The sequence below is a fragment of the Dendropsophus ebraccatus genome, chromosome 10 (assembly GCF_027789765.1).
Source record: "Dendropsophus ebraccatus isolate aDenEbr1 chromosome 10, aDenEbr1.pat, whole genome shotgun sequence".
NCBI classification, from domain to species: Eukaryota; Metazoa; Chordata; class Amphibia; order Anura; family Hylidae; genus Dendropsophus; species Dendropsophus ebraccatus.
In genome coordinates, this window is record NC_091463.1 from 69,047,728 (window position 1) to 69,066,000 (window position 18,273).

Consider the following 18,273-nt stretch of genomic DNA (forward strand, 5'->3'; position numbering starts at 1 on the left):
TTATGCTCAGCCAATCGCAGCTGAGCATCGGATGACGCTGCTGAGGGCGGCCGGCATTCGGGAGAGTCGTAGCTGTTCGCCGGCCGCCCGAAGAAGACGTCACTGACTGAAGATCGGAGACGGGGGTCAGCACATGACAGGTATGTATAGCGCACCACACTTCTGGGTACACGGGTGGGGGTGGTGGGACATGGGGAAGGGGGCCATTCACAGACATAACATACATTACAAAGTTGTATAACTATGTAATGTGAGTTATTCTGAGAATAATTATTTACCGCCGCACTACCCCTTTAAAAGGGGTTGTCTATATATAGTGGGGACCAGAGGCAGCCATGGCAAATCAGGGTAGGCAAGTATTGATGTTCATTTCTACACCTCCGCCAGCCATATATAAATGAGAGAAAAAAAATCCCCCACCTCCACCCCTGGATAATCCAAAAAAAAACAACAAAAAAAACAAACAATAGAAAAAGCATGAAAAGGGCCTAACTTGGGACAACTCATTAAACAAACCTTCGAACCCTTTCATATGCACTAAATTTTCCACAAAACAAATACTGAAAATTTTTGTCCAGCTGCATTATACTGCTTATATTTCATGTCCAATGACCGATCTGGTCTGGAAAACACCAAGGACTATGCTTAAGGTGCAAAGCTCTTTTTAAAGCTGCTATGAACTATTAGGGAAATGCTTACATGTTAATAGAACCTCTTTTCAATGTCATTTACAGAGTACAGATTGTTCTATGTCACCTGCATTCTGCTGACTTTCAGGGATTTCATCATTTTGCCCTGTATTCACAATTCACAAAACTATTCACTAATATGGTAGAGAAATGGCAGTTTTTGCTGTGAAGAACTAAAATACCTTTTTATCCTGTTTAAATGGATTTCCAAAGGTGTGAAGCCTCTTCGGTTGATCCGGATCAATCTCTCGGAGAGGGGAAGGCATAAGCTTCAAGTATTCTTGGTAGTTACCCATCTGAGCCACAGGAACACTATGCAGACAATCTAAAAACCCAAATGAAAATTATAAAATTATAAATTATGATTTCATATGTCTTTATATAATTCTGAAATTTTGAGGGGACATGCTAACTTTATATTATAATTTCAGATATTTGAATATTAGGTCGGACTATTATAGCATAAGCAAACAACAAAGTACCTTCATCCTGACCGACAATCAGTTTACTCGTCTTCAGTAAATTGGTCCTCATCCTCGTCAACTGATCTAACAGATTACTGCGTGGAATGTCGTAGGCATTTCTATACGTCTGGGGCTTGAGATCCTAAGAATACAAATATATACAAAAAGAAATTAAAATTATTCCCTAATCACAGCAGTATCATGAACTGTTATTAGTCTGTATGAACTGTATTACAGTGGGCAAAGCATTTTCTATCCATTGTAAAAATACAAGGGCATATTCACATTGCAAAAAAGACATATTGGAACTTGAAGAAAACTATGTTTACTCTGGGCAGTAAATCAATGTACATCAGACCATTATACGGGGAAAAAGTAGAGCAGTAGCAAAGGGAATGGGCGTTGTAGAAATACATGCTAGATAAAATCTGTACATGATCCAGACATTGATGGACCCATGCAGGGGTGTAGCTAGGATTCATAGGGCCCCACAGCAAAAACTGTACGAGGCTACATGGATCCTGTGTCACACATGGCTTACATACACTAGTATGAAAGTGCTAAAAATTTATTACCTCTACATAAACATTGGGGAAGTCAAATTCGGCAATAAATCTGCAATTCTTGTGGATATTGTGGAAAAATCAAATTTCAAACACATTCTCATTGCTTTCTTCTACAACATTAACATTTGCACCTTAATCCGCAGCAGCAAATCTAACAGACCGTGTCATCACGGCATAATCTGGCAGATGTCATTTAATTCATAAACATCACCTACAGACGCATGGGCCTGAAAACTCTGCTAGCAACAGTGCAGATTCACCATTCAGTCGGTCAAGAAAGCAACCAAAAGAAAAAAAAGAAAAAAAGAGGCCCTAGTACAGTTATAGCAGCAATATTAGTTACACAGAGCTTTCCAAGAAATAGATATCACTAAAATAGAGCTGAAGAGAGTACGACAGCGTTTTTTTCCTTTGAGGAAATACTGTGCTCTTTAAGCTGGGTTCACACTGTGTTTTTGCAATCCATTTAACGTATACATTTTATGGAAATAAAACTGATGCAATTGTGTGTCATCCGTTTGGATCCTTTCTCCATTGACTTCCCTTATTAAAAAAAAAAAAAAAAAACAGATTGAGACTGATGCGTTTTTTTAACATAAAAAAACGGAACACTACTTTTCTGTATGTTAAACGGACTGCAAAAACACAGTGTGAACCCAGCCTTACCTGGCCATTAGAACATGGCTTGAATACAGTGTGAATCAGGCTAGGCTTCCCGTTTTACCTTATTTAAGAGGCCAATCTGAAAACCAGGGAACTCCTTGACATTCATCTCCAGCAGTCGTATCGGGGCGTCTCCAGAGATTCCCTGCAGCAGCTGTTTGAAGTGCTTGTTGTGAACTAAAGACAGTCTTGTGGAGTTATTTTTCACTTTAATCCCTGTCTCCTGCGGGACCTTCTTTCCAACAGATGTAATTATTCTTTCAGACTCCATTTTAGTCTGGAACATACAAAGAATTATGAGTAAGGCAACCCTTTTGGAAGGAAGTCTATTACAAACAGCATTCATAGCCAGACATGAATGAAACGCATGCAATGTCAGCAACAACAAAGGATACAAGTGGCACAGAGGTTAAAAGGCAGTCTGTGTATAGAACGGGTACAGCCTCATATGTGCAAGTGTGAGGTGAGCTCTGATCAGATGCCTCCTTGCCTTACACATTCGTACAGAGCTAACAGGATAACGTGGTAAAATATGAAGGTGCCAAAGAGATCCACAATCCAGAATAGGAAAGAGTGTGTGTGTGTGTGTGTGTATGTGTATGTGTGTGTGTGTGTGTGTGTGTGTGTGTGTGTATTTATTTATTTTAAATTATGATAAGAGTGGCACAGTGTAAAATCTACAATGTATTGGTGATAGATGCCATCCATTGATACAAGTATTATCATACGATGTCACCAGTATGTCCACCCACCCCTTCACACTGGGGTTAGTTGCCCAACTATAAAGCTAGTTAACTCAATTCCAATGCTTCATCTTTTGCAGAGATAAAAAAAAAAAATGTGGGGAGGACATGCGGTCTTATAACAAGATTCTCAGAACTGGCTTTTATTTCACCAGAGCAATGAGAAAAATGAAAGCTGAGCTCCAATAGGTTGCTACATGGAAGAAAATCCTACTATAAAAGATTGTATGCTAAATCTTTAGCTGTATGTATGGAATGGTAATTTTGAGGACATGTCTTAAATCTATAAATCTATTCAGGGGAACCAAGGGGTTGGTGTTTTTCCGGACATTTGGTGCTCTTTAGGACACTTCTATAGAACTATGCAGATGTTTGTGTGGAAGACGACAGCTGGACGTGCAACCGTATTCGGAAGTCAACTAATCTCACTGTGGGTGTGCACTGTGCCCTCCCCTAGATAGCTGTATTCTTGACTTGTAACCAATCTTATTCTTGTTTTCGTCTTTCTATCCCGCTTTAGAGTAGACCAAAAGTCACAATAAAATTTTATATGGATATCTGCCATTACAATCTTTAAGTCATCTAGGTGGTCAGATTGTCAGTCTGATGTCGTTATTTAGCTGCAGCACTGTGTAGTTTAGTAGTGCCTATCACAGTGTGATCTGTTATAGGACCCATTCACACTGAGCAAAAACTGGGGAATCCCGTTGTGCTCAGTGTCCTGCAGTGAGTGAATGGGAGGGCGTGGGCGTCCACTCCTGCCGCTCTCCGCTCAAAGAAATGATAAGTCAATTCTTTGAGCCGAGAGGGGAGGAAGCTGACGCGTGTGCGCCCTCCCATTCACTCACTACAGGACACTGAGCACAGTGGAATTCTGCCATTTTTGCTCAGTGTGAACAGGGTCACATTGCGAGACATGTCCAGAAACTGTGTCACAGTCAGCCCCTAAAAATATCTTTCATGACAGTTTTCAAAGAGACTTAATCCAGCTACATGTACTGTATTGAGATAAAAGCAGGAGAGAATAGAAGAACTATGAATTCATAGACAAATTAAAGGTTACCTGTTGACTAAGCTTTTTCAGATATGAAATGACACTGTAACTAAGACCACAGTCCAAGTTGTCAGATATTAGGTTTGGTGCTCCCATCATTCTCAAAGCTTTCTTTAATGGCTAAAATAAAGGGAAAAAAATACTTAAAACAATTGTCAAAGTAAGAAAGAATATCCAAAGGCCTCATGCACACCTGCCATAAAGCCACACATGCCAACTGCCTTGCTGTATGGTGCCACAGAAGTTATAGCAGTGTCAGTGTTCCCACTGTGGTTCTTATGTATATTTTGGCATGTAATGTGTGTATTCTGTAACAAAATAAAAGTTAAAGGGTAACTCCAAACATTCAATTTTACTTTTTTTTTTACTAAATGGCTTGCAGAGTGAAAAATAAAACAACCCTTCCTGCCTAACACGCACCCCTGGAGGTCTTTCTGTATACTCTGGCTGCTTCTTCTGAGACAGTGACAACCTGCTCAGCCAATCACTGAGTGAAGCAAGACAGCACTGAAGCCAATGATTGGCCTAGTGTGCTTTAACTGTCCAGAAAAGTCTGTCTCAAGGGTAGCAGCCAAACCGCTTAGCAGGGGACCTGAAATACTCACAGGAGGACCCCCAGGGGAGCATGTTAGGAGAGTATGCGTTGTTTAATATTTTGTATGCAAACCAGCAACATATATATGTCTGAAAAACAAATATGCGCCCCACTGATTTCAATGGTAAATACGTGCTATGATTCAAAATGCATATTTTTATGCATGTGAATTGGAAAAAAAAATCCCCCAAAATCTCAAGATACATGGGTATTTTTCAGCCTTTTTTTGTGAATATATACCTATGATTGCTGTGTCCAGCAGACTCTGCACCTTGTTAATGTCATATATATCAATTGCCATGCGCTGTGCAGAGGCTGCCAGACACAGCAATCGTGCCAGGCAGCCTTCCCCCGGGTCCTGTATAAAAGAATATATAGTGCTTGGGGGAAACAGGACCCTACTCTGTATAACGCTTTGCAGCAGTTCTAGGTCAGAGCACAGGATCCAGGACAGCTGGACTTTGACGGCAGCAGAGGGGGTTGTGACGGAAATATATATGTGAATAAAAAACTATTGATTTATTTACAAAGTAATATAACTTTATTAAATCAATGTTTTAGAAATATTTTTGTCTCTGGAGTACCCCTTTAAATGGGATTGGTAAAAATCCAGGCATATGCTGTAGAAACAAATGGTATATGGAATGTTGCCACATAAACATATTTTAAATATGAAACGGTTCTGATTTTAAAGCATTAGTGTCATGTAAAAAAAATTCTACGTTGTCAAGACACATCAAAAGTTTAGATTGTAACAGGACTCGGGGGATTGAGGAGACAAGCTTATTACAGGAGACATGTCAAACATTTATACTTTAATGGCTGATTACAAAGAAATATCCTAGGTGGCTACCTGCACATGTATAGAACTATAAGGGGGGGAAAAAAAAATATTATAATATATATATATGTATATATGTATATATACACACACTGTACATTTATATATTTTACAGGGGCCACCCTGGTGTTTCCCTATTTAGGTCCCAAAGCTCGAAACAGAGTGAGGACCTGAGGGACTACGTATCAGGGAGGTTTGGTGCTCTCCCCACTAGGAGGCACCCCTTGGCAACGGGCTTCCCCGTGTTTTGAGACTCGTAACTGAGGCTCCACGGACCCTTTCTTTGCATGTATATATAATAAATGTAAATATATAAAAATATATATATATATATATATATATATATATATATATATATATATACACACACACACACACACACACACACACACACATATATATATATAAATGTAAATATATAAAAAAGGCTAAGACGCTTACCATTAAGAAATAGGGTGGCATTGTTTTCAAGTAGTTATCAAACGATTGGCGCCACTTCAGAGTTGGCTTTAGTTTGTGCACCTTGAATAAGTCATCTGTAAAAATAAAGATGCAATTAATGCTGCGGAATGCTATAAAACCAACATAAATAGTAAACTATGGCTGATCATGGCAATTAGAGTTAAGGATATTTACAACATGAAAAAAGTGAATCTAAGCCCTTTGTTAGTAACAGCCGGCATCTTGCCAAGCTGCTGGCTTTAAAGTCCATGCCGTTCCCTGCCTGGGAAATCCCTCCCAGTTTCCCAGGACTGGATGCAGCTTTTCCCAACACCTGAAGTGGCACAGACTTCAAATCCAGCAGCCTGACAAGCTGCCGGCCAATCCTAACAAAGCCCTTAGCTTCGTTCCTACTGTAGATGCCACCCGTAATGGCAATATAACAGTGACTCACCAAGTAAAGGAAGTAACACAGGATAATTGTATGGCATGACAAAGAGGTTCACACAGGTAAGAGTGGTACTAGCTTTCAAATAGCCAAATGGCTGTCCAATTTCACTGTATTTTCCACTACTGTTCACAAAAACCTGCAACAAGGGAAAAAAAAAAATTAATAAAATGTCATGAGAAACACAATTCTCCCTCCCACTGTTGACAGCTCTTTGTCTAGGTACAGACCACTACAATAAAAACAGTGGTCGGGCTGGTGTATACTACAAGACGCACAACAAGCTTTCAACTATGGGAGGGAAGGAGCAGCATATCAACAAGAGGAGACAAGTTTTGGTAATTGAATGTATTAGCAAAAATATTTAACTTGACAAGCCCTACAAGTATAATATGTTGGTTGAGATGAGAATACCCCTTTAAATGATGGTCAGACATGACAAATATCTGACTACAGTAAGTGTCACCATATTAAACCTTACTAATAAGCCTGTGGCTTATATGCCTTACAGCTATACAACATCACTGCAGTCATTCTAGTGATGCATCATCTAATAACGGTTATAGTCATACAGTAACCCAGATATAGGCATGTGGCACAGAGGCTTCATCCATTAAGTCACAAGATGTTACAGAGGGTGGCTTCAAAAGCTGGGCTAATGTAACCCCTTCCACCCTACGAGATTTTTGGCACGTTTGCCCCTAACATTCAGAGTCAAAACTGTAATTAAAAAAAAAAAAACACACACACACAGAATGCAGTTTTGCACCTATTAAGGGATTTTGTTTCTATATTAATCAATTTGCAACAAAACTGACATGTAATCTTTATTTTGTAGGTCAGTACGATTACAGTAATAGGCAGGTTACTGTATCTACTTTTTGTTTTTTGTTTTTTTGGGGGTTTTTTTATACACACTAACTTAAATTTAAACTTTTTAGAAAAAAAAACATGGTTTTGAATCGCCATATTCTGACTTCTATAACATCATCATCCAAGTACCAGACTTTGGTGGATGGGACATTTTATTAGCTTTTTATTCATACTTTACCTAATAGATGATATCACCAAAAAGCAGCAGGATCCATAACAGTTTATTTTATTATTTGAGACAATTCCACAATTTTTTCTTTTTTTTTTCTTTTTAATAATGGGAAAAGGGGGCGATTTAAACTTTTAATAGGATCAACTTTTAATACTGATCAATAGTATGCTTATGCATAGCATTGATCAGTCAGATGAGTGTCCTACTGATTAAAGTGACTCTGTACCCACAATCTGACCCCTCCAAATCGCTTGTACTCTCGGATAGCTGCTTTTAATCCAATATCTGTCCTGGTGTTCGGCAGGTGATGCAGTTATTGTCATAAAAAAACAACTTTTAAATTGGCAGCCCTGTGCCCTTTGGCTGTGGCTTACATTGTGTATGCATTAGGCTAGCACAACCTCTGTCCCTCCTCCCCACCCGCCTCATCATTAGGAATGCTCCGGGCAGATTGCCTCCTATTCATCAGCTGTAAGAGGACGGCACATGGGCTGGATCATTAAGGCACCTGTGTAGTTTTTACTGCAGAGGAAAAGGAAAATGGTGAAGAGGGCGGGGAGGAGGGACGGAGAGGTTGTGCTAGCCTAATGCATACACAAACTAAGCCACAGCCAAAGGGCACGGGGCTGCCAGTTTAAAAGTAGTTTTTTATGACAATATGTGCATCACCTGCCGAACGGACCACAGGACAAATCTTGGATTAAAAGCAGCTATCTGAAGGCAAAAGTGGTTTGGGGGGGGGGGTGAGATTGTGGGTACAGAGTCGCTTAAAGTCTCCCTTAGGCAGACTCAATTAGCAGAGAGACAGAGGATGCCATGGAAGATAAGTATAACGGGTCTGCTACCTGTCAGGGTTCTCTGCACATGCTGCGATCAATATTGATAGCGACATGCACAAGGTTAAATTCTAGGAGGCGTACTTCAGTTTGCTCCCGGTAATTACAGACACATGTCAGCTGTAACATACAGCTGAGTACCAATGCATATAGGATGGGCTCAGCTCCTGAGCCCACACTATACGCAAGGAGCAAAGGGTAGCTGTAAGGCTGTATTCCCACCTTCCGTGTTCCGCACGGAACACGGACAAGGAATGCCTGTAATGCAGTCTCCCCCGCCCGGACAGCGTCTGTGATAAGATGCTGAGAGCAGGGGAACTGTACTCTTATGCGCCACGCTGTAATGAATCAGCGGTGCAGTCATTACAGTGCGACGCATAAGAGTACAGTTCCCCCGCTCCCAGCATCTTATCACAGATGCTGTCCGGACGGGGGAGACTCCATTACAGGCATTCCTTGTCCGTGTTCCGTGAGGAACACAGAATGTGGGAATACAGCCTAAAAAGGAGTATCAGCAGTGGTTAAGAGGGCACACACTTAAAATAGTGGAGAGAAAAGAAAGTAATGTGAGCAGACTGGTTTTGTTAGATTGATAAAGGGTGAATTTTGCATTGGAATTATGCTCTGATTATATTGCTTTATAACAATCTGATCCACTGAAATGTCCAAGAATTGAGAACCATGGTAACAGAAAGGTGGGATTAAGTTTGCCAAGATCTTGCTATGGGCACTGCATGAAACAATCTCCTCTGCAAAATTCTTTGACATCTGGACAGTTATAGTGATTTAAGAGATGACACTCTAGGCTGTCACTGAGAGCTAGCTCACCCTTCATAACAGAATGAATGGAAAACTATATATCCGGTACGGGATCATTGAATCGTTAACAAAGTACTCAGTAGTTCTTAGCATTGTTATGTTAAAGGGAACCAATCACGCCGAAATTGCCCCCATTGGTAAGGAAACCAGCACGCTTCCCAAACATCCCCCTGTCCCCTCCGTCCCCTCTTTTGTTAGCCCGTAATCTTACTTTTGTGATGTCCCGCGCCGTATGCTAATCAGCCCCAAGTAGTCAAGGTGGGCTGAACTAGTCAAGGTGGGCTGTACTAGTCACGGTCCTGGGCGCTGTAATCACGCCCAGAGGGGCGTGATTCAAAGACCTTCGCTCCGCCGACGTCATCTCTGGCCCGCGCTCACGTCGTCGGCGCGCCGCGTCTTTCGCATGCGCAGTACGGCGGGAGAAGACGCTGACGTACTGCGCGTGCGTGGAAGACGTCGGCGTTGGAACGCAAGCGCCGCCGACGTCTTCCGCACGCCACACACGCGCAGTACGTCAGTGTCTTCTCCCGCCGTACTGCGCATGCGCGGCATGCGAAAGACGCGGCGCGCCGCCGACATGAACGCGGGCCAGAGATGACGTCGGCGGAGCGAAGGTCTTTGAATCACGCCCCTCTGGGCCCAGGACCATGACTAGTACAGCCCACCTTGACTAGTTCAGCCCACCTTGACTACTTGGGGCTGATTAGCATACGGCGCCGGACATCACAAAAGTAAGATTACGGGCTAACAAAAGAGGGGACGGAGGGGACAGGGGGATGTTTGGGAAGCGTGCTGGCTGATGTACCAGCACGCTTCCTTATCAATGGGGGCAATTTCGGCGTGATTGGTTCCCTTTAAGACAGTGTGTGTGTGGGGACATGAGCAGTTTTGCGAACTGACTCGGGTTACAGAGTTTGCACTGACTATTTTACCTATGTGTAATATAAGATTACCCCAATAGATTGCAGAGTAGTCTGTAAGCTGCTTGGGCAATTGGCGAGAATAATTAAAAAATCACCAACAATAGATTTACAAAGAGACGTGAAGGATTAACAGTTTAACTATATAGATATTAAACCATTTCCCTCTGCTTGCCCACTTAAAGGAGGAAGTCCGGCAAGAATTTTTATTAAAGTATTGTAGTGCCCCCCAAAAGTTATACAAATTCCCAATATACACTTTTTACAGGAAATGCTTATAAAGTGCTTTTTTCCATGCACTTACTACTGCATCAAGGCTTCACTTCCTGGATAACATGGTGATGTCACGACCAGACTCCCAGAGCTGTGTGGGCTGTGGCTGCTGGAGAGGATGATGGCAGAGGGACACTGAGGGACACTGAGCATGCCTCTGCCATCATACTCTCCAGCAGCCACAGCCCGCACAGCTCTGGGAGTCGGGTCGCGACATCACCATTTTATCCAGGAAGTGAAGCCTTGATGCAGTAGTAACTGCAGGGAAAAAAAAGCACTTTATAAGCATTTTCCGTAATAAATGTATGTTGGTGGTTTGTATAACTTTTGGGACAAAAATTTTCACCGGACTTCTCCTTTAAGCATCTCTCATATAGTCCTTCAGTAACGTATCACTGATGCACTGACCTGCCAGCAGGTATGAGGTGACTTTCGTTCTAGAATATACTGGGTTAGCGGAGAAGGCTCAAGCTCGTACTTGTCAAAAGGTAGTTTATCGATGACCATAGGTTCACAGTGAACACAGGAAAATTTCACCACAGGATGGGCAGAGCGTGGGGGCTAAAAAGAAAAAAGTTACATCAATACAAATGATAAGGTCTTATGTTAGGTGATGTATTTTACTACAAGGACTGCAGTAGAAATCAGAGGATTATATATGGTTCTCTGCCACAGATGTGCCATAATTCCATACACTGTCATTCAGTTATCTAATCACTGGCAATTCTCTGTCAATCCCAACTTGTGTGGGGTATTTGGGAAGCAAAGTGGCCATACGGGTAAGAAGCAAAGGTGACTGGCCATAGAACAAAATGTGACTATGATGAATTAAGAGGATCTGGTTTGCTGGTTGAGGGAAGAAGCAGGTCCAGGAGTTCCAGATACGCTTTTGGTTAACGATGTAACAACTTACTCTTCTCTCAACATATGGGAAGTCAAGGGTAAGTTTTTTCAAGCATGATCAAACATTTGCTTTGCTTCTGAACAGAAAGATATAAGCTTTTCACTTGGCCCTAATACTTCTCACAATTTAAAATTTGTGTCACAGTATACACATTGCCCATAGTGGAAACAATTCAAAGCAAATTTTCAACTGTAAGAAATTATAGCTACTAACATGGGCCTCTGAAAGTAAATTCAGTCCAAGAACTGGACAGCAACATAGCCATACCAGGTATACAGGAGATATGGGACTGTTCCTCATTTACAGGGTTGGGGGACAACAAGCTAATAGATGAGGGGGCTGCTGACACCTACCGATTTATCCCTAGTGTGGGAACACAACTGTCTCACAATGAACAGAGTGCATATCCCATGCATGGCCTGAACGCCATTTATTCTCTATGGGGCCACAAACATTGCCAAGTCCATTGGCCCAACAGAGAATGCAGAGCCCTGCCCATGCACACACAGTGCACTCTGTTCATTCTACATTTTCAGAGCAATTTTGTCCTCATTCTTTGAATTGGTGGGGTCCCAGAATTTGGAACCTCACAGATAAATAGGTCTGGTTTACTAATGTGCTTCTGGCAGAAGTGTGTCGTTTTTTTCCCTGCCGAATTTACTAACATCATGCAACACAAAAATGCCAGAAACCCCTACAAACTTGTCATTTTGTGTTTTAAACCCCAAAAAGTGGACATGTAATGGGTGTGTCCTTTAAGACCAGCCATAACTGTCCTATTTACTAAGCAAACAGTCATTTTTTGACGGGTTTTCCATTCTAAATATCAGCCACTTCTAGTGTGGTGGGAAGATCAGGTTTTACTCTTGCTAAGTGAAAAACCTGCCAGATTTACTAAGGGCAATGGGACACATTAGTAAATTAAGACAGAAAATACTACAACATAACTATGGCAAGAAGGGGGGGGGGAATGACATCTTAGTAAATAAGCCCAATGTCTCTTAATAGCAAAACCTCTTACATAAATGAACCTGCAAACTCCTGTGCTAAAGCTTATCAACTCCTTTGCAAACTATGCAACATTCTGGAAGTGTACTTACCAAGGTTGGAGAGTTCTGATCAGGCCAGAAGGACTCAGGAATTGGCCAGTGTCCAACAGGAACACCAGTCTTTGGATTAGGCCGCACATAGATCAGTTTATGACAACTATGCCATGCTTGTGGAGCAAAAGAATTAATGGGCCTGGGGGGATCTGGAAGAACATCTAGAGGAAAAAAAAAAAAAAGCAAGAAAACAAATGTGTTGATTAAAAGATGTAAAACAAATGACAGCTTATAAAAGCAGCTCACAGTCACGGTGGAGTGCTGCCATGAAGTGAGCTGTAGCCAATCTCTGTTCAGACGCAGGTTGTTGTTGTCTGGTTCTCCTGATGGATTGGGAATTTCATGTCCCTGCTCTATTATCTGATAATTTATACTAAAATCTTGCTCACACTCAGCAATATCCTGGAAGATGTCATGTGTCGAATACATCCCTAAAACAGCTTACTACAGTAAAAGCTTTGCAGATTAATTAGATCTAAAGACGGGAAGTGGCCCCTGGGTGACGTCTGTAAATTTCCCTTAAAGTTCAAAGAGTAAGAAGATTTTTTTACCTTCACCATTTGGCGTAGGGTCAGGACCGGTCTTCTCAAAGTTGATCACAACACCGCTCTGAACTTTTTGGACTAAAGACTCTAAGCACTGGTTCAACATCCTCTGTGTCCTGACACAGTATGATCGACCTGAAACGAGAACACAGACCAGGTAAAATTACCACGTTTTTACTTGAAATGACCCAAAATTATTAGCTACTATTGATTATTATTATTAAGTTTACACAAAAGGTTAACTCAAAAATTTAAGAAAAAGCATAACCATTAGTTTTAGGCTGAAGGAACACAGTAATTGTATAGGACGGTAGGGAAAATTGCAGTTTCAATAAGATTCCAAGCACTCCCATGGGATCGCTGCTAAATTCACGAACTAATATTATTGCAAATTGCTGCAACAATCTATACCTTCAGGTATGACTGTAGCCGCATCTCCTGTTAGAAGTATTAAGTGTTGGAGGGAGATATAGCTGGTTGCCAAAGCAACTGTACAAAGCTAAAGGGGAACCGCATCAGTAACAATTACAGTAGTGTCTGTGCTTGTTAGAAAGAAGCAGAAGCAGCATTGTACCTCCGGTGACTTCACACATCTGAGTAATAGCAGAATCATCAGAAGGTACACTCCCGACCTGCTCGGGCTCTACAGACAAAGCTCCTGGAAGCCGAAGTACAAGTGCAAACAGCCTTTGATCCCACCGGAATGGTTCTTTTGTCAGCTCGCTTCCAGGTAACGGAGAGTTTAAAGGAAGATGTAGCTAAAAAAAACATAACACATACAAGGGTTAAATCAATTGGCGCTAATCATTACAAAAACACATTTGTATGTAAGGCGCTGTGCCTGCAGAAAAATATTAAAAGGGACAGAACCCCTTCATCGTGCTAATGAATGAAACTAAGGGTTCATTCGAAGGATATCAGGCACAGTACAGAACACATCACCAAACTCGGATCTCAAGCATAAGTAGTCAATTTGTTTTGTCTAGAAAAATCATTGACACTCTCCAAGTGTTCCAATTCCCTGGAAGTCTGGAGTGACACTTCAGAGGAAACAAAGCACTTAGAAAGTGGAATCACTTTTTGCAGGCAGAACAAATCGGATGCTGATGCTCGACAAACAGATTTAGTGATTCATAATGAAAATGTGCTTATCCCTATTAAAGGGGTTGTCCGGGTTTATAACATTGATGGGCCTACCCACAGGATAGGGCATTAATGTCTGAACCAGAACTATGTCTGCACCAGAACTATACAGGTAGAACAGTGCCAGAAGCCCTGTGCAAGCTACCATGTAGAGGTGACGTGGGTTACTGCAGCTCAGCTTCTATTGAACTAAACAGAAGCTGAACTGGGGTAACCAGCACCACCACTATAATGACTTCCAGTACTGTTCTCTTTGTATGGGCATTGGTGCAGTGACTCCCCTCAAATAGGCCATCAGTTTTATAAACCCAGAAAGCTCTTTTAAAAGCACCTCAAAAACATCAAGGAACAACAACAAGATCTAGAGATGACCTAGTACACAATATGCACTTACCTCTTCTAAAACACCTGAAGGAATTGTAAGCTTATTTCCATCTGTGATTGTAATTAAAATGGAGGGTTCCAAAAAGAACGGATTTCTTCCCTATAAGACAGTAATAGTACAATGTTTATAATACCGCAGGCAGGCTTTATTGCTTTCATATGCATGTCTGATCAATGTACACTGATTGCCTAAAGTTGCCTTTGCACGTCCATTCCCTGGCAGCTCACCTGCAGTCTTTTGCTGGATCAGTTGGCCATGCAATATATAAGCTGGATGCCAGCTACACGCAGTCAGACTAAAGCTGCGTTATACTCATCATCTTCACAGCATCAGATGTCAATCTAAAGTCTATGGAGGGGCTGCCAGACAAGCAGGTGCTTCGTTTCAGAAGGCAATTAGAGCGGCCATGTTAGATTTCCACAGCGCTGATCCTCCTGTCTTAAATATGTATACCATTACTTGCTATAGTGGAAAAACTCCTTTAACATGTTAAAGGAATTAAAAGGGGTTGTATAGGGAGCAAAAGACAGCTAAAGCCTTCTGCTCCAATGCTGAAAGCGTTTCATACTACCCCCTCCTTGTCACACCTGGTAGGGCAGGTCTAAGTCCTGATCATTGCATTCGGACATCAGAGACAGTGTGTGCAGCTATTGGATATTGCTGCTATTCTTTGGCCATATAATGCAAACCTGTGAGCAATATTCCTGTAGAGTTGTTTTTTTCACCCCAATTCAGCTGTATTTATTCAGCTTTCATTACTGTAGGCGGGTCACGTGACCACCACTGGGACCCCTAGTAAATTATATGCTTTCACATGTATACAGAAGATCAGCCTCTCCTGTGTGGCTGACTTACTGTGAGCTACAGTATTGCATCACCATCTACTGGATCTCTCCTGGGCTTTCCCCTCCCCACAAAACTCTGCTCTCCTAGTTTCACCGGAGTAACAAGCTGATTCATCCCTACTCTCAGGATCGGATTGCATTCCAACTCTCGGGTCGGACCCCCAGAGATCAGCTTGTTATCCCCTATCCTATGTAATCTCCTAGGTGAAAATACCTCTTTAGTGAGGAGGAGAAAGAAAATTTAAAAAAAGAGAGACTTCCACAAACTTTTGTGATACACACCTGTCCATAGTTATCGATTCCAGACACCAACCTATTCAAATTGAGTAAATCAAAAGAGGATCTTAGTGCTTGGCCGAGAGTGGTGAGTCCAGAAGCCTGGAGGTTCTTCAGCTCATTCATGAACGTTGCATGATTTTCCTTCCAGCCAGCCTGTTTAAAAAAAAAATCTTATTGTTAAAAAGTGGTTCTTACAATTTCTTACAATGACATTCAAGAAAAACAATGGATGAGTCATCAATTATTAGACAACCGTGAGAGATATGAAGTCTAGATCAGTCCCTGAGCGTTTGTACTATGCCATCTGTCAAGAAAGTTACTGTGAGAACTGCTAATGCGAACATGGGGAAATCATCCACCTTCCCATTACCCTGGTATATACTGTATATCTGCATTAATAAGCCAGAGCTGTATCTTGTATACTGCAATGCCATAGACTTACATACTGAGAAATTAAAGTGTCACTGTCGTCGTTTTTTTGGTTTGTTTTTGGCAGAAATCAATAGTCCAGGCGATTTTAATAAACTTTGTAATTGGGTTTATTTGGCAAATATACCACTATCTGCATTCAAAAGGACTTTCCCCAGGTCCCCTCTCCCTCCTCTCTCATTCACTGCTCATTATCAGGAAATATCGACTCTTTTACATCAGTTGAGCCTTGTGTAACTTATGAAGAGGGGAGGGGGAGATTAGTTGCCAGCAGAGAACAAAGGATTACACAGTGGGAGCTGTATAAAAGCCAGTATTCAGAGGTCAGAGAGGTCAGTGCTGACTTCAGAGGAGATAGCCCGATGATGGGATGTAGCTGTAAATCAACTTTTGTTGTCCTGTTTTGGTGCCTCATCTCCCTCCACCCTCCCCCTCTCCATAGAAAACCATGAAGACAGGGTACTATTGATTTCTGAAAAAAAAAATGTAAACGACAGTGACACTTTAAGGAAATGGTTTCTTTAGGCATATAATGCAAACTCATGGGCAATATTCCTGCAGTGTCCTGGGTTTCATCGCAGTTCAGCTGCATAAGCCCATATTGAGCCCTTTCATTATGGTTGATAGAGGTTTATCTTATACTGCCATGCCATAGACTTTATTGAAGTTATAGTTTTTTCCACATGAACCAGGAAGCTCAGGATGAACACATTCAGTCTACAAGTAAAAAATCTTGATGTCGTCAGGTATTGCAGGTTGCTGCTTTCCCTGCAGACACATAATGAAGCGGCTGGCCAGGAACAAGCATAAATAATAAGACGTTGTGGGAGCAAAGCTTTCTGCCAAGAAAAGAACGAAATGCTGATGACAAAGTTCTGTCCTCAAGAACAGCCTTCTTAAGGAACATTGTCCTTTATTCTTTGTACATAATAAAAGGACAGGATGGTAAAGAAGACACAAGTGTCACATGTTACACTGGGAACAAAGATGGAAAACCATCTGAAATAGGCTGCCATCCATTATGTGCACATCAGGCAGCTCAGAAGTGTCTCCTGTACAGTATGAGGGGAGCAGCTGGGCCGGATGCGGCCTGTGATGGGAACAGTGTGCAGTCTTTCACCTACCGCCTCTTCTAAGAGCTACGAATAATTACGGCTGGAGCAGCAGATGAATACTAAACCTGGCAGCAGATCCCTCTTAGAAGCAAACTATCCTTGAAAAAACACACTAAGAAAAAAAAAAAAAAAAAAACAAGAGTCCTTGTGTGACCCAAAAAAAGCCATTCCATTAGTGGTATAGTGGTGCCTTAGATTACGAGCATAATTCATTCCGGGACTGAGCTTGTAATCCAAATCACTCTTAAACCAAAGCAAATTTTCCCATAAGAAATCACTGATATGCAGACAATTGGCCCCACCCCAAAAATAATGATTTTTTAAAAAAAATTCTGAACATGTAAAACAAATGAAACAAACAAACGTCATATTATAAGTTACTGTACAGTATAGCAATCAGCATGTGCAGTATAATGTATAGTAAAAAATAAAAGCAGTTAGTAGATACAGGATGGAACTGCAGATCCCCATAATACAGTAGCATAGTACAATAGAGTAGAGAAGCAGGTAGAATAGAGAAGCAGGGCTGCTGTTAGGGTCTGTGTGGTCACATGACAGCAATGGGGAAGGGAGGGGGGTTAAACATGGACCAATCAGGATGTGAGAATCACAGAGCTGTGCAGGAGGACCGTGAGAAATTTTTCTATACAGCAGTGTGAATGGCTGAGTGTAGGTGCAGCCACATTATAGCAGCATTGTGTATAGCTGAGTGGGAGTGCAAGCACATTATAGCAGCAGTGTGTATAGGCGAGTGTGAGTGAAGGCACATTATAGCAGGGATGGAGAGGATTGGAAACATAAGGGTGACAAAGACTGCAGGGAGTATGAAGGAATAAGCAGGACATATGTGGGCACATACATGCAGCATGGGGCGGTCCTCATCTCCTTCCTCTTTGCTGTCTTCCACAGCAGTGAATAGGAGAAGAAAAGGCTGCGCACCAGCAGCCTTTTCTCTGCCATTCACAGCACCCAGACCTGGAAGCGAGGACGGCGGCCGAAGATGGTCATGGCCGGAAGGAAATTCGAACGGCGATGGTCACCAGAGGATGGTAGTATTTTATGTGTGTGTTTTTTTATTTATTTTGTGTGTGGCCGCCGCACTACCCCATTAAGCGTCAGTCACACGGC

General features: G+C 41.8%; 1 protein-coding gene across 1 annotated transcript in view; it reads right to left on the reverse strand.

Moving 5' to 3' along the window:
* The window catches only part of LOC138765951 (integrator complex subunit 6-like), a 57,265-nt gene that overhangs the window by 13,129 nt on the left and 25,863 nt on the right, over nucleotides 1-18,273 (reverse strand). Inside the window, 12 exon segments of the mRNA XM_069943151.1 lie at nucleotides 872-1,014; nucleotides 1,172-1,295; nucleotides 2,444-2,659; nucleotides 4,189-4,299; nucleotides 6,057-6,151; nucleotides 6,511-6,643; nucleotides 10,806-10,958; nucleotides 12,402-12,565; nucleotides 12,956-13,084; nucleotides 13,524-13,707; nucleotides 14,487-14,576; nucleotides 15,605-15,754. Of these exon segments, the coding sequence (XP_069799252.1) occupies nucleotides 872-1,014; nucleotides 1,172-1,295; nucleotides 2,444-2,659; nucleotides 4,189-4,299; nucleotides 6,057-6,151; nucleotides 6,511-6,643; nucleotides 10,806-10,958; nucleotides 12,402-12,565; nucleotides 12,956-13,084; nucleotides 13,524-13,707; nucleotides 14,487-14,576; nucleotides 15,605-15,754 (1,692 nt within the window).